The sequence below is a fragment of the Beta vulgaris genome, chromosome 5 (assembly GCF_026745355.1).
Source record: "Beta vulgaris subsp. vulgaris cultivar EL10 chromosome 5, EL10.2, whole genome shotgun sequence".
NCBI classification, from domain to species: Eukaryota; Viridiplantae; Streptophyta; class Magnoliopsida; order Caryophyllales; family Amaranthaceae; genus Beta; species Beta vulgaris.
This window is the reverse complement of record NC_079206.1, coordinates 29,241,599-29,258,551: the sequence shown is the minus strand read 5'-3', so window position 1 is coordinate 29,258,551 and position 16,953 is coordinate 29,241,599. Positions and strand designations below refer to the sequence as shown.

Here is a 16,953-nt window from a genome sequence, read left to right as displayed (position 1 = left end):
CATGCTCATCTTGGCCTAACATCGTAATTTCGACCTAACTCCTATCTCGGACATCAGAATTGAGCTATTCCAAAGCCTGACATGTTTTTTTTACCATTTCTAAGGGGTTTGTGAGCTCAAAACCTGAATTCCTCGCAGTCAGATTTTTTTGTGTCTATTTAGTACTCATCTGTGCCTAAAATCGTAATTTCACTACTACAAAAAAGGTCTAGGAACCCGGTTGAAAATGGCATAGGAAACCGTACTATAACAAATCTCCATCTCGCAGGTGTCCTAGGCTAAGAGACCGGTTATAATGTCTGGTTTCCTTGTTTATCTAGGAGACTAGTTGACAGGTTAAACGAGTCTCTTAGATAAGTGTATATATAATATGTAAAGAGGTTAGGAGACCATTTAATATTAAAAACCAGTCTCATTGCCTTACCCTTTGAAACCATTTATTGACCACAACCGGTTTCTTAGGTTTATTATACATTTTTTTTAAGTAAAATGTTACAATATACGTACATTATCCTGTATTTGCGGTTCCTTGTATATATGTTTTTTTTTTCTAATAAAACAATAAATTTTTTTTTGACAGGTTTGTATAACAATTTATAAATAGCCACAATAATATTATGAAACATAAATTCTTGCTTGCTTTATTTATCATGTCAAAAATAATATTTGCTACATTTAATTTATATACAAAACCAATCTCATTCAAAGCATAAATTTCTTCTAATAATGTCGTAAAAAAGTTTCTATAATATAAATGCTAGCTACTAAAACTAAAATTCTAAAATAATCAAATAATATGTACAATTCAAACTTGACCGTCGTCTTCAATCTCCATCGTCTTATGTTTGATTGTTTAAATAATTCACCCACATATCTCTTAGCTCGTCAATCATCTCTTGGGAATAAGTGCTAGGAATCCCTGGAAAGTACTACAAAATAATTTCAGATAATAATAATTAGAATTAGTATAAATATGTATTTTATAAGTTTCAAGAGCAAAAAATACATGAAAAAAAAAATATCTTTCCTATAGGTTCAAGAATGCACCAACAGACACATTGTATTCATATCTTTCCTCATTACGAAAAAAATACAGATTGGATTACGAGAGCAAGCAAAATCAACATATATATAGCTACAGTTCATAGCATATTCTCCTGTTTTACTACTGAAAATATTGGGTATGCACATTTCACATATTTGAGATAGTGCTGGATTCTGAATTTGTGTCTTCAGGACCCTTTAAACATGGATATCCCTCTTTTATACAGATTGCATCTTGAAAGAAAGCAAAAGCCAACATACAGCTACAGCTCAGTGCATATCATAATTTTTTACTGCTATAAATAATGGGTATGCAATTTTCATATTTTAAGAGCTTATTGGCATCTGTGCACCCTTAAATATGGATATCCCTCTTTGTTATCCTTGTTTTACAAGCGTACTAAGATATGAAAGCAAAAAAAGACTTAACAAAAAATCCAAAGGCAAGAAGTTTGAAATACCATTTCCACTATTTAGGTGCTTGAGCAGTTTAGAAGCTCCATCTGGGTGCAAAATGACCATTTGCAGGATATAGATAACTGCAGCAAGCAAAAAAAAAAATTACAAGGATGAGAAGAAAGCACAGTTTCTAAAACTAGCAGATGGCATATGTGTGAGACATTTCCACATGAAGACAAGATACTGCAAGACAGAGATCAATAATTAAAAGAGAAAAAAACAAGCATATCCACAGACATTATCAGGATTCTGGAAAACGACATATCAAGTACATCAACATCATTGATGCTCGTTTCCTAAAGAAGGATAATCCACAACATTGTTTGAGCAATGCAAATATAAAACAACAAAGATGTCTGCATCTTTGAGAAAACAAACCTGGAAAAATCATAGATAATGGCCAGGAGCTCAGTAGTTTTAACAAAAAGTCAATGTCCACATCCGCAAAACTGCTACTGTGATGATATGATGTATCTTTCAAAATCTTTACAACAGCACCAATTCTAGACGTTTCCACTTCTGTAAGAGAGAGCTGTGTCTGGTTCTTTAACATGGATCATATAAACTTATCAAGAAGTCGAATTCACAACAGGAGATAAGCAAAATTAGAGCCAAAAGGAAACCAAGTAGGTCATATCAATTCTGTAATCACAAAAAAATAAAAATGCACCTGTATACAAATTAATGTCACCATCCATTACGTATTAGTTTCTTCATTTTTGTAACTATTAGGATTCACCATAATAAGCATAATATGACAGCAACGAACAATTCTAATATCCAACAAATTGTAGAAAAGTATCTACATACTTTGAGAGTGGAGGGGATGAATTGATACAAGATCACAATCGATGAGGCACATATGCAAAGTACCTACCCGGTCAGAGGAGAGGCTATTGTTAAATTCAGATAACTTTTTCAGAATCCCATCAAATTGGGCCACATCGAAGACAAGGACTCCTTTCTGCAAAAGGAATATCTCAAAAGTTAATTGTCTATAGAGGTTCATAACATTGGGATTCAGGAACTCTCAAGCTATAAGCTCATTCTTATGGTGCCACGTGCATTTTTCATAACATTATTAGAAACAGAAAAAAGAAATCATTATCGAGGGTTGTCATTAGATAGATTGCTCGGTAATTTAGCAATAAGATATGACAACTGACAACAAGGAAAAACAGAGCTCATCAAAGAAGGTAGAGATGTTTGATTGATGAAAAAGCAGAAATAATTACAAGTTTCTCATGGCATCTGAGAGGCCAAGAACTCTCCCACTAAGTGATTTCCCTTAAAATTTTCTGAATACCCTTTTCCTCTCTCTACCCAATTATTCTAACAAACACCTGTTATGCTCAGCATTCTCACTCATTCCCTTCTTTTTGCCATACCTTGCATATGTAAGCACTATTGGAGGCATCCCCAGTCCCCATACCTTGGTGTGTAGAATATAATAGAAGCTGAACAGCAAGAAATCCAATTAAATACAGCTTTAACTTATGAGGACCAGCAATCCGAGTAATTAAGCGATTTTCTTAGACTAATTCTAGTAAAGAATGAGTCAATCATCACTTGGGATCTCACTCTAGTTACAATCTACTACACCAAACAAACCAAACCAAACCAAAACCAATTATCCACACAAAAAAAAACCTAAAATTACACCGAATTTCTATTTTTAGTTTACACTACAATGGAACAGTGTATTATTGAAGGAGAGAAGATAACAAAACCGAAGAGAGGGAGGCGCGACAAGTGCTATGCAATGGGTGTGGCGGCCGCCGGTGGCTAAGCTAGAGAAAGAACGACATGTCGTCGCCGGTACTGGAATTGCAACTTGCGAGTGGTGAAAAACTGTAATTAATTGCGAAAAAGGAATTCGAGTTTTTCAATTGTGAATTAAATTGAAAATTGAGGGGAATTTAGGTGGAATTGTGACGGGATACTTTGGATTACGGGGAGTGGTGGTTTTAGTGATGGGAGTGGGTGGTTTTAGTGATAGTGCGTGGCTTCAAGCCTTTAAGTATGGCGGGATCCCTAAACTTCTATCCCTTGCAGTAATACTAGGAGTGGTGGTTATTTTTATTGTATTTGTTGCTTCAAAAAGTAAAATTAAATTAAAAAATTAAAAAATTTCAAGGAAACCGGTTTTACTTGGAAGCAGTCTCTTATTTCACAACAACTTTATTAATTAGTCAAAATAGTTAGACTTAAGAGACTGGTTTTAGATAATCAATGGTTTCCTATATTTAAAAAATAGGTTAGTAACCTCAACCGGTCTCCTATAGGTAGTCTCTTTGACCATTTTTGTAGTAGTGTTTGGGCCTAACTCCTAGCTCGGACATCAGAGTTGAGAGATTCAAAAGCCTTAATTGGTTTTTTACCATTTCTATGGGGTTCGTGAGCTCAGAAGCTGAATTCCTTGCAGTCAGATTTTTTGTGTCTGTTTAGTACTCATTTATGCCTAAAATCGTAATTTGGGCCTCACTCCTAGCTCGGACATCAGAATTGAGCGATTCAAAAGCCTTAATTAATTTTTTACACTTTCTAAGGGGTTCATGAGCTTAGAAGCGGAATTCGTTGAAGTCCGATTTGTCGTGTCTGTTTCATGCTCATCTTGGCCCAACATCGTAATTTCTACCTAACTCCTATCTCGGACATTAGAATTGAGCGATTCCAAAGCCTTGCATGGTTTTTTACCATTTCTAAGGGGTTTGTGAACTCAGAAGTTGAATTCCTTGCAGCCCAATTTTTCACGTCCGTGTCCTTCTCATCTTGGCCCAAAATTGTAATTTGGGACTAACTCCTAGCTCAGACCTCAAAATTGAGCGATTCAAAAGCCTGAAATGTTGTTTTTACCATTTCTAAGGGGTTTGTGAGCAGAGAAGCTAAATTCGTTGAAGTCCGATTTTTCGCGTCTGTTTCTTGCTCATCTTGGCCCGAAATCGTAATTACAGCCTGACTCCTAGCTCGGACTTAAGAATTAAGCAATTGAAAAGCCTGAATTGTTTTTTTTACCATTTCTAAGGAGTTCGTGAGGTCAGCAACTGATGTCGTTGAAGTCCGATTTTTCGTGTCTGTTTCCTGCTCATTTTAGCTCAACATCGCAATATCGACCTAACTCCTATCTCGGACATCAGAATTGAGCGATTCAAAAGCATGAAATGTATTTTTTACCATTTCTAAGGGGTTCATGAGCTGAGAAACTTAATTCGTTTAAGTCTGATTTTCACATCCGTTTCATGCTCATCTTGGCCCAAAATCGTAATTAGGGGCAAGTCCTAGCTCGGACATTAGAATTGAGCAATTCAAAAGCCTGAATTGTATTTTTACAATTTCTAAAGAGTTCGTGAGCTAAGAAGCTGCATTCGTTGAAGTACGATTTTTCATGTCTGTTTCCTCGTCATCTTCGCCCAACATCGTAATTTGGGCCTAACTCTTAACTCGGACATCAAAACTGAGTGATTCCAAAGCCTGGCATGTTTTTTTTACAATTTCTAAGGCGTTCATGAGCTTAGAATCTGAATTCCTTGCGGTCAGATTTTTTGTGTCTGTTTACTACTCGTATGTGCCCAAAATTGTAATTTGGGCCTAACTGCTAGCTCGGACATCAGAATTGAGCAATTCAAAACCCTGAATTGGTTTTTTACCATTTCTAAGGGGTTCGTGAGCTCAGAAGCTGAATTCGTTGAAGTCCGATTTTTCGTGTTTGTTTCATGCTCATTTTGGCATAACATCGTAATTTCGATCTAAATCCTATCTCGGACATCAGAATTGAGCGATTCCAAAGCCTGACATGTTTTTTTTACCATTTGGAAGGGACTCGTGAGCTCAGAAGCTGAATTCTTTGCAGCCCAATTTTCCCCGTTTGTGTGCTTCTCATCTTGGCTCAAAATTGTAACAGCCCACACTTCCGAGCTGTTAGCTAATCATACTTAACATTCATAAGACTCAATTAACACTTAATAGCCTCGAATTAATTATTTACTCTCAGCGGAATAAAACCTTCAATACACGATCCTGGACCTGTGGGTCAGGGCCCACAACACATCCTCAATAACCAATAACATATTACAATAATACCTTGCTCGACTTCTAAAGCAATATAATAATTTATTCATAAATAAGGATAAATAATCCCAAATACAACTTCGGAACCCTTACATCTCATTATAACCTTGATACTTAAATTCTTCCTTTTACTCCATTTCGAGCTTTCCACATACGAACCTGCAAGATCACTAACAAAGAACTCAGCCCCCACAAGGACAGGTTCCAAGAACAAAATCAGGAAAACTGAGTACACACACTATCCAACCAGAAATTCATTTTAGTGGCTTAAAATATAGTTGTGTGGTTTATTATTAATCAAGTGGAACATTCCCAAACTTCAAAAATACTTAAATTCAAATAGTTAGAAATACATAAGCTCATCCCAAAACCTCATTTTGGTGGCTTAAGACCATTCGTATACAATTCATGCTAGAAATTCGGCATGTTTCACAAGTAAAGTACTTGCTTAAAAATTTCAGGATTTCCATCCTTGCACAATCGTATTAACGTAAGAATTTTTATCATGAAGATCACCACTTCGATCATTCAAAACCCTTTTGGGTCTAAAGCATTTAATTTACTTGGGTAAAGCGAACACGAATAGAGAGGGGCTCCTTATAAAGGTGCCGACTGTCTCTAAGCTAATGGAGGTCGTCACCCCACCGTTTAAATATTTATGCTTGCAAGCCTTAACCAGGACATGTCCCATTTTTATTATCTGCTGGACTTCACCCACCCAGCGAGGGTTCGAAAGGAGATCACCCATCCTCCAAGGGTTGTTGTTCATACCGTACCTTATTTGGTATCGGCCTTTACCCACTTGTATCCATAGTTTATTTACATAAATAGTTTAAATGCACAGTTTATCAATACCACACGTGTTTCAAAGAACACATATTTATCCATGAAGAGGAAAAATAATCACCACTACTATGGTGTTGCTAATCATTGCAAGACTTGGATCTTCTTTTGAAATCTTTTATGTTACATCAACAATTTCACATATTAGTTACGTGTAAAGATATAAGGAAATAATCAATTCTTTACTGCTTGTAAAAGTCGTATAGGCACTTAGTGTGCTCATTTAAACTTTACCAAAAGGGTTGAGTTAACTTGAACATTTGGAACTTTTGTCAAAATAATTACAACAAAAATACTGAACTTAAAACGAACATACTTCCCGCTCGGTACTTCGAATTAGGAATTTCCAAAACTTAACCTCAATAACCTTTGGATCATGACTACTCAAAGGAACAATACATGCTCCATAACACATATTGAGCATCTTGCTCCATAAATGCTGTTTACTTTCCCCATAAAACAATCGCTAAATCATAATGCTTATTTTCCCAAAAACACAAAGTTATATCTTTCAAACTTATTATACTCTTGTTCTTAATTCGTATCGCATACTCACTTCCAAAGTGTATCAACGACTTAAACCTCCGTCCGTAAATTAATATAAAACAAAAACAAAGTTGAAATGTAATTAACATATCCAAAATACCTGAACCTCAATAATCTTATAATAGCACAAACTCGAATATCAAATAATCTCACTTACCTCAAATATTCCTTTCAAGGAAGTAATATACATAAAACGTATTCAAAAACCAAATGTCTCTCCTCAGTCGATCCCATAACATGATAAAAATGTAAAATATGACTCTCAAAGACTCATAAGATAATTAACTATTATTGAGACCCAATTCTAAGCTCGTGCGATTAATCTGTAATGTTTTACTTGTAGACTATAAGGTATCCTCTAACATGTCTTGGCAATTCCCTTCATCATAATAGTTTCTCTTTGTACTTGGACTTCCGTCTTTAACTTATAGCATCTAAACTATGGCATTCCAAAATTCTCATGATATGAATTTTCCCCTTAAAGGTTTTCTTATTCCCAATACATGAACTTTCATTGCCAGAATATAACCTTATTACATTATCATAAATCACCTACAATTACTATAGCAAGTCAAAATATCTCACTCCATATTTCCCAAACTCCACTCGTTGTCCTCATCCTTCTCAATTTATAATTCACAACCATACGTCCCCATGTATTCGTACCGAAAGCTCATATTAGCCTTAACACCATACGCTTAGTATTGTCATTATATAACTTTAATTACCATGCTCTCTATTATATAGATTTATATTTTTTTCTTTCCCATTATCCATTTATATAATCTTACTTATCTTACTAGAAAATTATACCTTTAAACTTTCTTACTTAATCCAATTCCACATATGACCTTTCATAACTTAAATACTGTAAGTTACACTCCTCTGTTTGATACTCTTTTAAACCACCACCCATATCTTGATCCTTTATTTCTCTAGTATGACCTTCACATTTCAGATCTTACCCCTCAATATTTAATATTTCGTCTCAAACACTTATTTTGGTTATAACATTTCTTGGACTCACAAAGCTATCGTAACCACTCTATTAACCCTTAGATTAATGTTGAATTTCCAAAATTCATTTCCAAATAATTAGATATTTAACTTGACTTTTATACATAACATTTTATACTCTTCCCACCTTCCCATTTCCTATTTTTCTCTCCAATTAGAAAATAAGACTCCTAAGCTCTTTTACACTCCTCATTGATACCCATAATAGAAGTTTTCCAAACTTAGTTATCACCTTCCCTCGACTTAGTCAACATAACTCAAATTTAGTGTCTGATACTTCCCAAAACCATCACTCCAGCCCTTTTACATCGATATCACTATTACAAAACTCATTTATTTAACTCTATGTTACAACTTTGAGTGTTTCTCATTCCCTATATATATTTACCTTCCAATAATATACTTTTATAGTCATCTGATCTATAAGATCCATATAATTTTTATATCGACAACTGACCCATTAATTGACGTTGGCACTCCAAAACTTATACAATCACCCAACTCCACTTTTCAAATAATAACTAACATTCTCAAACATAATTCTTCGATCTACTAATTTGTCCCACAACTACTTTGACATAACTTTCCAATATTACAGAACCCAAAATTCCTTAGATAGTCCTTGTTGCTATCCTTCTATGACATAATGTAACCTTCTTAATCTAAACTTATTTTCCTATTAATAATAGTTCATACTATTTTAGTTCATAGTTTACTACATGTATATTTCCGTACTCAAATAATAGTCCTCCAGAACTCATGTTATAGCGTACTCTGAAATTACAACCATAACTCCAAACCCATATCTTCCAACCTCTAAGGCATGTATTTCGAAATGGGTAATCAGACATCATAATTGATTTCTTAAAAATTCATACACGAAACTTGAACAAGAATTAATGTTACCAAAAGTGATACCGAGGTTCTCAAAACTTACAGGTATTATGCTCTTATAAAGTTTATACATTTATAACCATATATAAACGAACTCTTTTCTGAAATCATAATTGAGCTTCATAACCTTATCCATTCCCCTAATATGTAACTCATTGAACTCATAGAATCAAACTTATAACTATTGAAAATATAGTGAAATTCTCATTTAGAACCAAATGTACATGCCTTATTCATATCACAAAACATGGTTCATCAAACAAATTTATACTGTCGAGTCTCGAAACAACATAACTTATAACCAATAGAACTTAACATGCGATTTAGTTCTACCTTTGTCTTAAAACTCAAAAACATGTATTTCAGAAACCATATAGTACACAAATCACATTTTTTTTATACAACATAAGTTTAACTTATGAGAACATATCAAGATCAACTTATATAGTTTATATGATCAATCGAAATATCAATAATATATTTGAAAAGTGGAAGGACATGTGTGTACCTCCTTCATTTCCCCAAAGAACGCTCGATTCCATTATAATCTTCAAGGTTCCAACATTTCCAAATTCTTTATCAATCTCCAACAATCACCTCACAACAATATGAACAACAATCAACATCCTTACTACCAATTAGATAAAGAAATTAACTTTCTCATACCTTCTAACCTCTTTCATGAACTACCCACAACTCCTTATTTACAAACCATTCTACTAATCCAATTCACTATATCAATCTCTAACTCCAGTTAACCTCATTCTAATTCACAAAGGATACTGTTAAACAACATGGCTTATGATAATTTGATTTCATAAACTAACTTAAGAAATATAAATACAATTTATAAATCTCAACCCAACCCATTAAATAAATAGGAAAGATTTAATCATTAAGTTGAACAAACTTTTATCATATCTGATTTTCGTAACAAGATCATCAAATTGCTTTTACAAAACTCACTTGAATCCATTGAAAAGAAAACCCAGCAAGTTACTTGTTTGGAACATGATATCCATCTTAATTATTAGTTCCACTATATTCTGAATTAAAAACATCTTCTCTTAAAACTGGTTATTGTTTATAAGTATACAAATATACTTAAAACTTCCTGACAGAACAAAGTAATTTGGAAGCTACAATGTAAAATAAAAGTTTACCAACATAAATCATGATCAACTTTAACAATTTGAATTGAATCAAACAACAATAATTATATCTTTAGGAAATCATATTTATGAAAACTTAATTGTTATACCTGATTTTGGAATTCACAATCAACAAGACACAAGAACTCAATTCAGCCAATCAACACAATGCGCACAACCTCGATGGTGGTAGCTCGCCGGCGAAGAGGACCGGAAAACAGTAGCAGCGCCGATGGGACAGAAGCAAAAGAAAGAATTTTTTGACAGCAACAACATGCAACAGCCACAACACCAACAAATCAGGTGGCAGCAGCATCCACGAAGAAGAGGAGAGAGAAAACACGCTGAAACAGTGGCAGCAAACAACTACAACTTCCAGAGATCATAACTCCTAGCTCCGAACTCCGATTGAAGAACTTTTTGAGTCTAAATTCAATATCTCGAAGAGATCTACAACTTTGATGAAGGAACAAAGACTAAAAAATGAGTGCATCTTGCTTGAATTCGACGGACAGAACAGAGGAAGAAGGAGGACAGTGAATGAGAGAGAGAAAATGAATTGGGGTTTGGGGTTTCTTTTATTCTGTTGAAGGGAATTGAGAGATATAATAGTGAATGAAGAAGGAGGAAATTGGGTATGAGTTCTTTATATCTTTAATGAAGAATTGTGAGAATTTGACAACAAGGAAATAATGTGGCATTCTCAACATAAGCCACATACATTATAGAGAAATAATAGTGTTCTTTTTTCTTTTTATTATTATTATTTTTTTTCTAAAAAAAAATCAAGGTATACATCATAAAATCATATACCATAACATCATTTTACCATTTTAATAATTGTGTTCCCTTTTGTCTTTAAATATTATAATCCATCCTACTATTAAAATATAATAATTAAACTAAGATAATTGATTAGTCTTTTATTAAACTTACTTAAAAATAAGGGATGTTACAATATACCACCCTTAAAATAAATTTCGTCCTCGAAATTTAAAAACGTAAAACTTTAGATTATTTCCAAAACGAATACATCGCATAAAACATTTCTCAAAAATTAGCTCAAAACTAATAACGAACTATAATATCTCAAAAGAAAAAATTTCCTAACTTTCTGCAATCTCAATCAATATAATTCGATCTTCCTCTTATAACCACTCCAATCTAAAACCCAATACAACTTTTTACTTTTGCAAATTTCACAACACTCAATCTTCAATTTCTCAATTCAAATCCCTCAATTTTCAGCTAATTAATAACCCAAATCAATTGCAAACATTCCCAAATATCTTTCTTAAACTCATATGCCATGATATGAAGATCATGCCAACTCCGAAACAACCATGCTCTGATACCACCTGTAACAGCCCGCACTTCCGAGCTGTTAGCTAATCATACTTAACATTCATAAGACTCAATTAACACTTAATAGCCTCGAATTAATTATTTACTCGCAGCGGAATAAAACCTTCAATACACGATCCTGGACCTGTGGGTCAGGGCCCACAACACATCCTCAATAACCAATAACATATTACAATAATACCTTGCTCGACTTCTAAAGCAATATAATAATTTATTCATAAATAAGGATAAATAATCCCAAATACAACTTCGGAACCCTTACATCTCATTATAACCTTGATACTTAAATTCTTCCTTTTACTCCATTTCGAGCTTTCCACATACGAACCTGCAAGATCACTAACAAAGAACTCTGCCCCCACCAGGACAGGTTCAAGAACAAAATCAGGAAAACTGAGTACACACACTGTCCAACCAGAAATTCATTTTAGTGGCTTAAAATATAGTTGTGCGGTTTATTATTAATCAAGTGGAACATTCCCAAACTTCAAAATACTTAAATTCAAATAGTTAGAAATACATAAGCTCATCCCAAAACCTCATTTTGGTGGCTTAAGACCATTCGTATACAATTCATGCTAGAAATTCGGCATGTTTCACAAGTAAAGTACTTGCTTAAAAATTTCAGGATTTCCATCCTTGCACAATCGTATTAACGTAAGAATTTTTATCATGAAGATCACCACTTCGATCATTCAAAACCCTTTTGGGTCTAGAGCATTTAATTTACTTGGGTAAAGCGAACAAGAATAGAGGGGGGCTCCTTACAAAGGTGCCGACTGTTTCTAAGCTAATGGAGGTCGTCACCCCACCGTTTAAATATTTATGCTTGCAAGCCTTAACCAGGACATGTCCCATTTTTATTATCTGCTGGACTTCACCCACCCAGCGAGGGTTCGAAAGGAGATCACCCATCCTCCAAGGGTTGTTGTTCATACCGTACCTTATTTGGTATCGGCCTTTACCCACTTGTATCCATAGTTTATTTACATAAATAGTTTAAATGCACAGTTTATCAATACCACACGTGTTTCAAAGAACACATATTTATCCATGAAGAGGAAAAATAATCACCACTACTATGGTGTTGCTAATCATTGCAAGACTTGGATCTTCTTTTGAAATCTTTTATGTTACGTCAACAATTTCACATATTAGTTACGTGTAAAGATATAAGGAAATAATCAATTCTTTACTGCTTGTAAAAGTCGTATAGGCACTTAGTGTGCTCATTTAAACTTTACCAAAAGGTTGAGTTAACTTGAACATTTGGAACTTTTGTCAAAATAATTACAACAAAAATACTGAACTTAAAACGAACATACTTCCCGCTCGGTACTTCGAATTAGGAATTTCCAAAACTTAACCTCAATAACCTTTGGATCATGACTACTCAAAGGAACAATACATGCTCCATAACACATATTGAGCATCTTGCTCCATAAATGCTGTTTACTTTCCCCATAAAACAATCGCTAAATCATAATGCTTATTTCCCAAAAACACAAAGTTATATCTTTCAAACTTATTATACTCTTGTTCTTAATTCGTATCGCATACTCACTTCCAAAGTGTATCAACGACTTAAACCTCCGTCCGTAAATTAATATAAAACAAAACAAAGTTGAAATGTAATTAACATATCCAAAATACCTGAACCTCAATAATCTTATAATAGCACAAACTCGAATATCAAATAATCTCACTTACCTCAAATATTCCTTTCAAGGAAGTAATATACATAAAACGTATTCAAAAACCAAATGTCTCTCCTCAGTCGATCCCATAACATGATAAAAATGTAAAATATGACCTCAAGACTCATAAGATAATTAACTATTATCGAGACCCAATTCTAAGCTCGTGCGATTAATCTGTAATGTTTTACTTGTAGACTATAAGGTATCCTCTAACATGTCTTGGCAATTCCCTTCATCATAATAGTTTCTCTTTGTACTTGGACTTCCGTCTTTAACTTATAGCATCTAAACTATGCATTCCAAAATTCTCATGATATGAATTTTCCCCTTAAAGGTTTTCTTATTCCCAATACATGAACTTTCATTGCCAGAATATAACCTTATTACATTATCATAAATCACCTACAATTACTATAGCAAGTCAAAAATCTCACTCCATATTTCCCAACACTCCACTCGTTGTCCTCATCCTTCTCAATTTATAATTCACAACCATACGTCCCCATGTATTCGTACCGAAAGCTCATATTAGCCTTAAACCATACGCTTAGTATTGTCATTATATAACTTTAATTACCATGCTCTCTATTATATAGATTTATATTTTTTCTTTCCCAATATCCATTTATATAATCTTACTTATCTTACTAGAAAATTATACCTTTAAACTTTCTTACTTAATCCAATTCCACATATGACCTTTCATAACTTAAATACTGTAAGTTACCCTCCTCTGTTTCATATTCTTTTAAACCACCACCCATATCTTGATCCTTTATTTCTCTAGTATGACCTTCACATTTCAGATCTTACCCCCAATATTTAATATTTCGTCTCAAACACTTATTTTGGTTATAACATTTCTTGGACTCACAAAGCTATCATAACCACTCTATTAACCCTTAGATTAATGTTGAATTTCCAAAATTCACTTCCAAATAATTAGATATCTAACTTGACTTTTATACATAACATTTTATACTCTTCCCACCTTCCCATTTCCTATTTTTACTCTCCAATTAGAAAATAAGACTCCTAAGCTCTTTTACACTCCTCATTGATACCCATAATAGAAGTTTTCCAAAGTCAGTTATCACCTTCCCTCGACTTAGTCAACATAACTCAAATTTAGTGTCTGATACTTCCCAAAACCATCACTCCAGCCCTTTTATAATCGATATCACTATTACAAAACTCATTTATTTAACTCTATGTTACAACTTTGAGTGTTTCTCATTCCCTATATATATTTACCTTCCAATAATACTTTTATAGTCTCTGATCTTTAAGAACCATATAATTTTTATATCGACAACTGACCCATTAATTGACGTTGGCACTCCAAAACTTATACAATCACCCAACTCCACTTTTCAAATAATAACTAACATTCTCAAACATAATTCTTCGATCTACTAATTTGTCCCACAACTACTTTGACATAACTTTCCAATATTACAAACCCAAATTCCTCAAATAGTCCTTGTTGCTATCCTTCTATGACATAATGTAACCTTTTAATCTGAACTTATTTCCTATAATAATAGTTCATACTATTTAGTTCATAGTTTACTACATGTATATTTCCGTACTCAATAATAGTCCTCCAGAACTCATGTTATAGCGTACTCTGAAATTACAACCAAACTCCAAACCCATATCTTCCAACCTCTAAGCATGTATTTCGAAATGGGTAATCAGACATCATAATTGATTTCTTAAAAATTCATACACGAAACTTGAACAAGAATTAATGTTACCAAATGTGATACCGAGGTTCTCAACAACTTACAGGTATTATGTCTTATAAAGTTTATACATTTATAACCATATATAAACGAACTCTTTTCTGAAATCATAATTGAGCTTCATAACCTTATCCATTCCCCTAATATTAACTCATTGAACTCATAGAATCAAACTTATAACTATTGAAAATATAGTGAAATTCTCATTTAGAACCAAATGTACATGCCTTATTCATATCACAAAACATGGTTCATCAAACAAATTTATACTATTAGTCTCAAAAAACATAACTTATAACCAATAGAACTTAACATGCGATTTAGTTCTACCTTTGTCTTAAAACTCAAAACATGTATTTCAGAAACCATATAGTACACAAATCACATTTTTTTTATCAACATAAGTTTAACTTATGAGAACATATCAAGATCAACTTATATAGTTTATATGATCAATCGAAATATCAATAATATATTTGAAAAGTGGAAGGACATGTGTGTACCTCCTTCATTTCCCCAAAGAACGCTCGATTCCATTATAATCTTCAAGGTTCCAACATTTCCAAATTCTTTATCAATCTCCAACAATCACCTCACAACAATATGAACAACAATCAACATCCTTACTACCAATTAGATAAAGAAATTAACTTTCTCATACCTTCTAACCTCTTTCATGAACTACCCACAACTCCTTATTTACAAACCATTCTACTAATCCAATTCACTATATCAATCTCTAACTCCAGTTAACCTCATTCTAATTCACAAAGGATACTGTTAAACAACATGGCTTATGATAATTTGATTTCATAAACTAACTTAAGAAATATAAATACAATTTATAAATCTCAACCCAACCCATTAAATAAATAGGAAAGATTTAATCTTAAGTTGAACAAACTTTTATCATATCTAATTTTCGTAACAAGATCATCAAATTGCTCTTACAAAACTCACTTGAATCCATTGAAAAGAAAACACAGCAAGTTACTTGTTTGGAACATGATATCCATCTTGATTATTAGTTCCACTATATTCTGAATTAAAAACATCTTCTCTTAAAACTGGTTATTGTTTATAAGTATACAAATATACTTAAAACTTCCTGACAGAACAAAGTAATTTGGAAGCTACAATGTAAAATAAAAGTTTACCAACATAAATCATGATCAACTTTAACAATTTGAATTGAATCAAACAACAATAATTATATCTTTAGGAAATCATATTTATGAAAACTTAATTGTTATACCTGATTTTGGAATTCACAAACAACAAGACACAAGAACTCAATTCAGCCAATCAACACGATGCGCACAACCTCGATGGTGGTAGCTCGCCGGCGAAGAGGACCGGAAAACAGTAGCAGCACCGATGGGACAGAAGCAAAAGAAAGAATTCTTTGACAACAACAACATGCAACAGCCACAACATACACCAACAAATCAGGTGGCAGTAGCATCCACGAAGAAGAGGAGAGAGAAATAATGCTGAAACAGTGGCAGCAAACAACTACAACTTCCAGAGATCATAACTCCTAGCTCCGAACTCCGATTGAAGAATTTTTGAGTCTAAATTCAATATCTCGAAGAGATCTACAACTTTGATGAAGGAACAAAGACTAAAAAATGAGTGCATCTTGCTTGAATTCGACGGACAGAACAGAGGAAGAAGGAGGACAGTGAATGAGAGAGAGAAAATGAATTGGGGTTTGGGGTTTCTTTTATTCTGTTGAAGGGAATTGAGAGATATAATAGTGAATGAAGAAGGAGGAAATTGGGTATGAGTTCTTTATATCTTTAATGAAGAATTGTGAGAATTTGACAACAAGGAAATAATGTGGCATTCTCAACATAAGCCACATACATTATAGAGAAATAATAGTGTTCTTTTTCTTTTTATTATTATTTTTTTTCTAAAAAAAAAATCAAGGTATACATCATAAAATCATATACCATAACATCATTTACCATTTTAATAATTGTGTTCCCTTTTGTCTTTAAATATTATAATCCATCCTACTATTAAAATATAATAATTAAACTAAGATAATTGATTAGTCTTTTATTAAACTTACTTAAAAATAAGGGTTGTTACAAAAATAGTAATTAGGGC

General features: G+C 33.2%; 1 protein-coding gene across 9 annotated transcripts; it reads right to left on the bottom strand.

Annotated features, from left to right (window-relative positions):
• Positions 1–615: 615 nt before the first annotated feature.
• On the bottom strand, positions 616–16,727 carry LOC104885237 (uncharacterized). Of its 9 annotated transcripts, XM_048644646.2 has the most exons (7): positions 16,091–16,727; positions 15,339–15,427; positions 9,380–9,468; positions 2,381–2,467; positions 1,882–2,047; positions 1,506–1,583; positions 616–929 (listed from the first exon to the last, which is right to left on the bottom strand). In XM_048644646.2, exons 3-7 carry the CDS (start codon positions 9,386–9,388, stop codon positions 910–912), a joined length of 360 nt encoding a protein of 119 aa, XP_048500603.1. In that variant the 5' UTR covers positions 9,389–9,468; positions 15,339–15,427; positions 16,091–16,727; the 3' UTR covers positions 616–909. The 9 variants fall into 9 exon arrangements, 2 of the variants coding, with proteins under 2 accessions (XP_048500603.1, XP_057251067.1); XM_057395084.1 differs by lacking the exons at positions 15,339–15,427; positions 16,091–16,727 and adding an exon at positions 10,133–10,772; XR_008969423.1 differs by lacking the exons at positions 1,882–2,047; positions 2,381–2,467 and having other exon boundaries at positions 15,339–16,727.
• Positions 16,728–16,953: the final 226 nt, after the last annotated feature.

Bases quoted from the DNA above. Each gene is read 5' to 3' on its own strand.
- LOC104885237 (XM_048644646.2), bottom strand. The intron at 2,048-2,380 runs GTAGGTACTTTG...TCCATGTTAAAG, and splicing joins ATAGCCTCTCCTCTGACCGG to AACCAGACACAGCTCTCTCT. The intron at 930-1,505 runs GTATTTCAAACT...ATTATTTTGTAG, and splicing joins GCACCTAAATAGTGGAAATG to TACTTTCCAGGGATTCCTAG.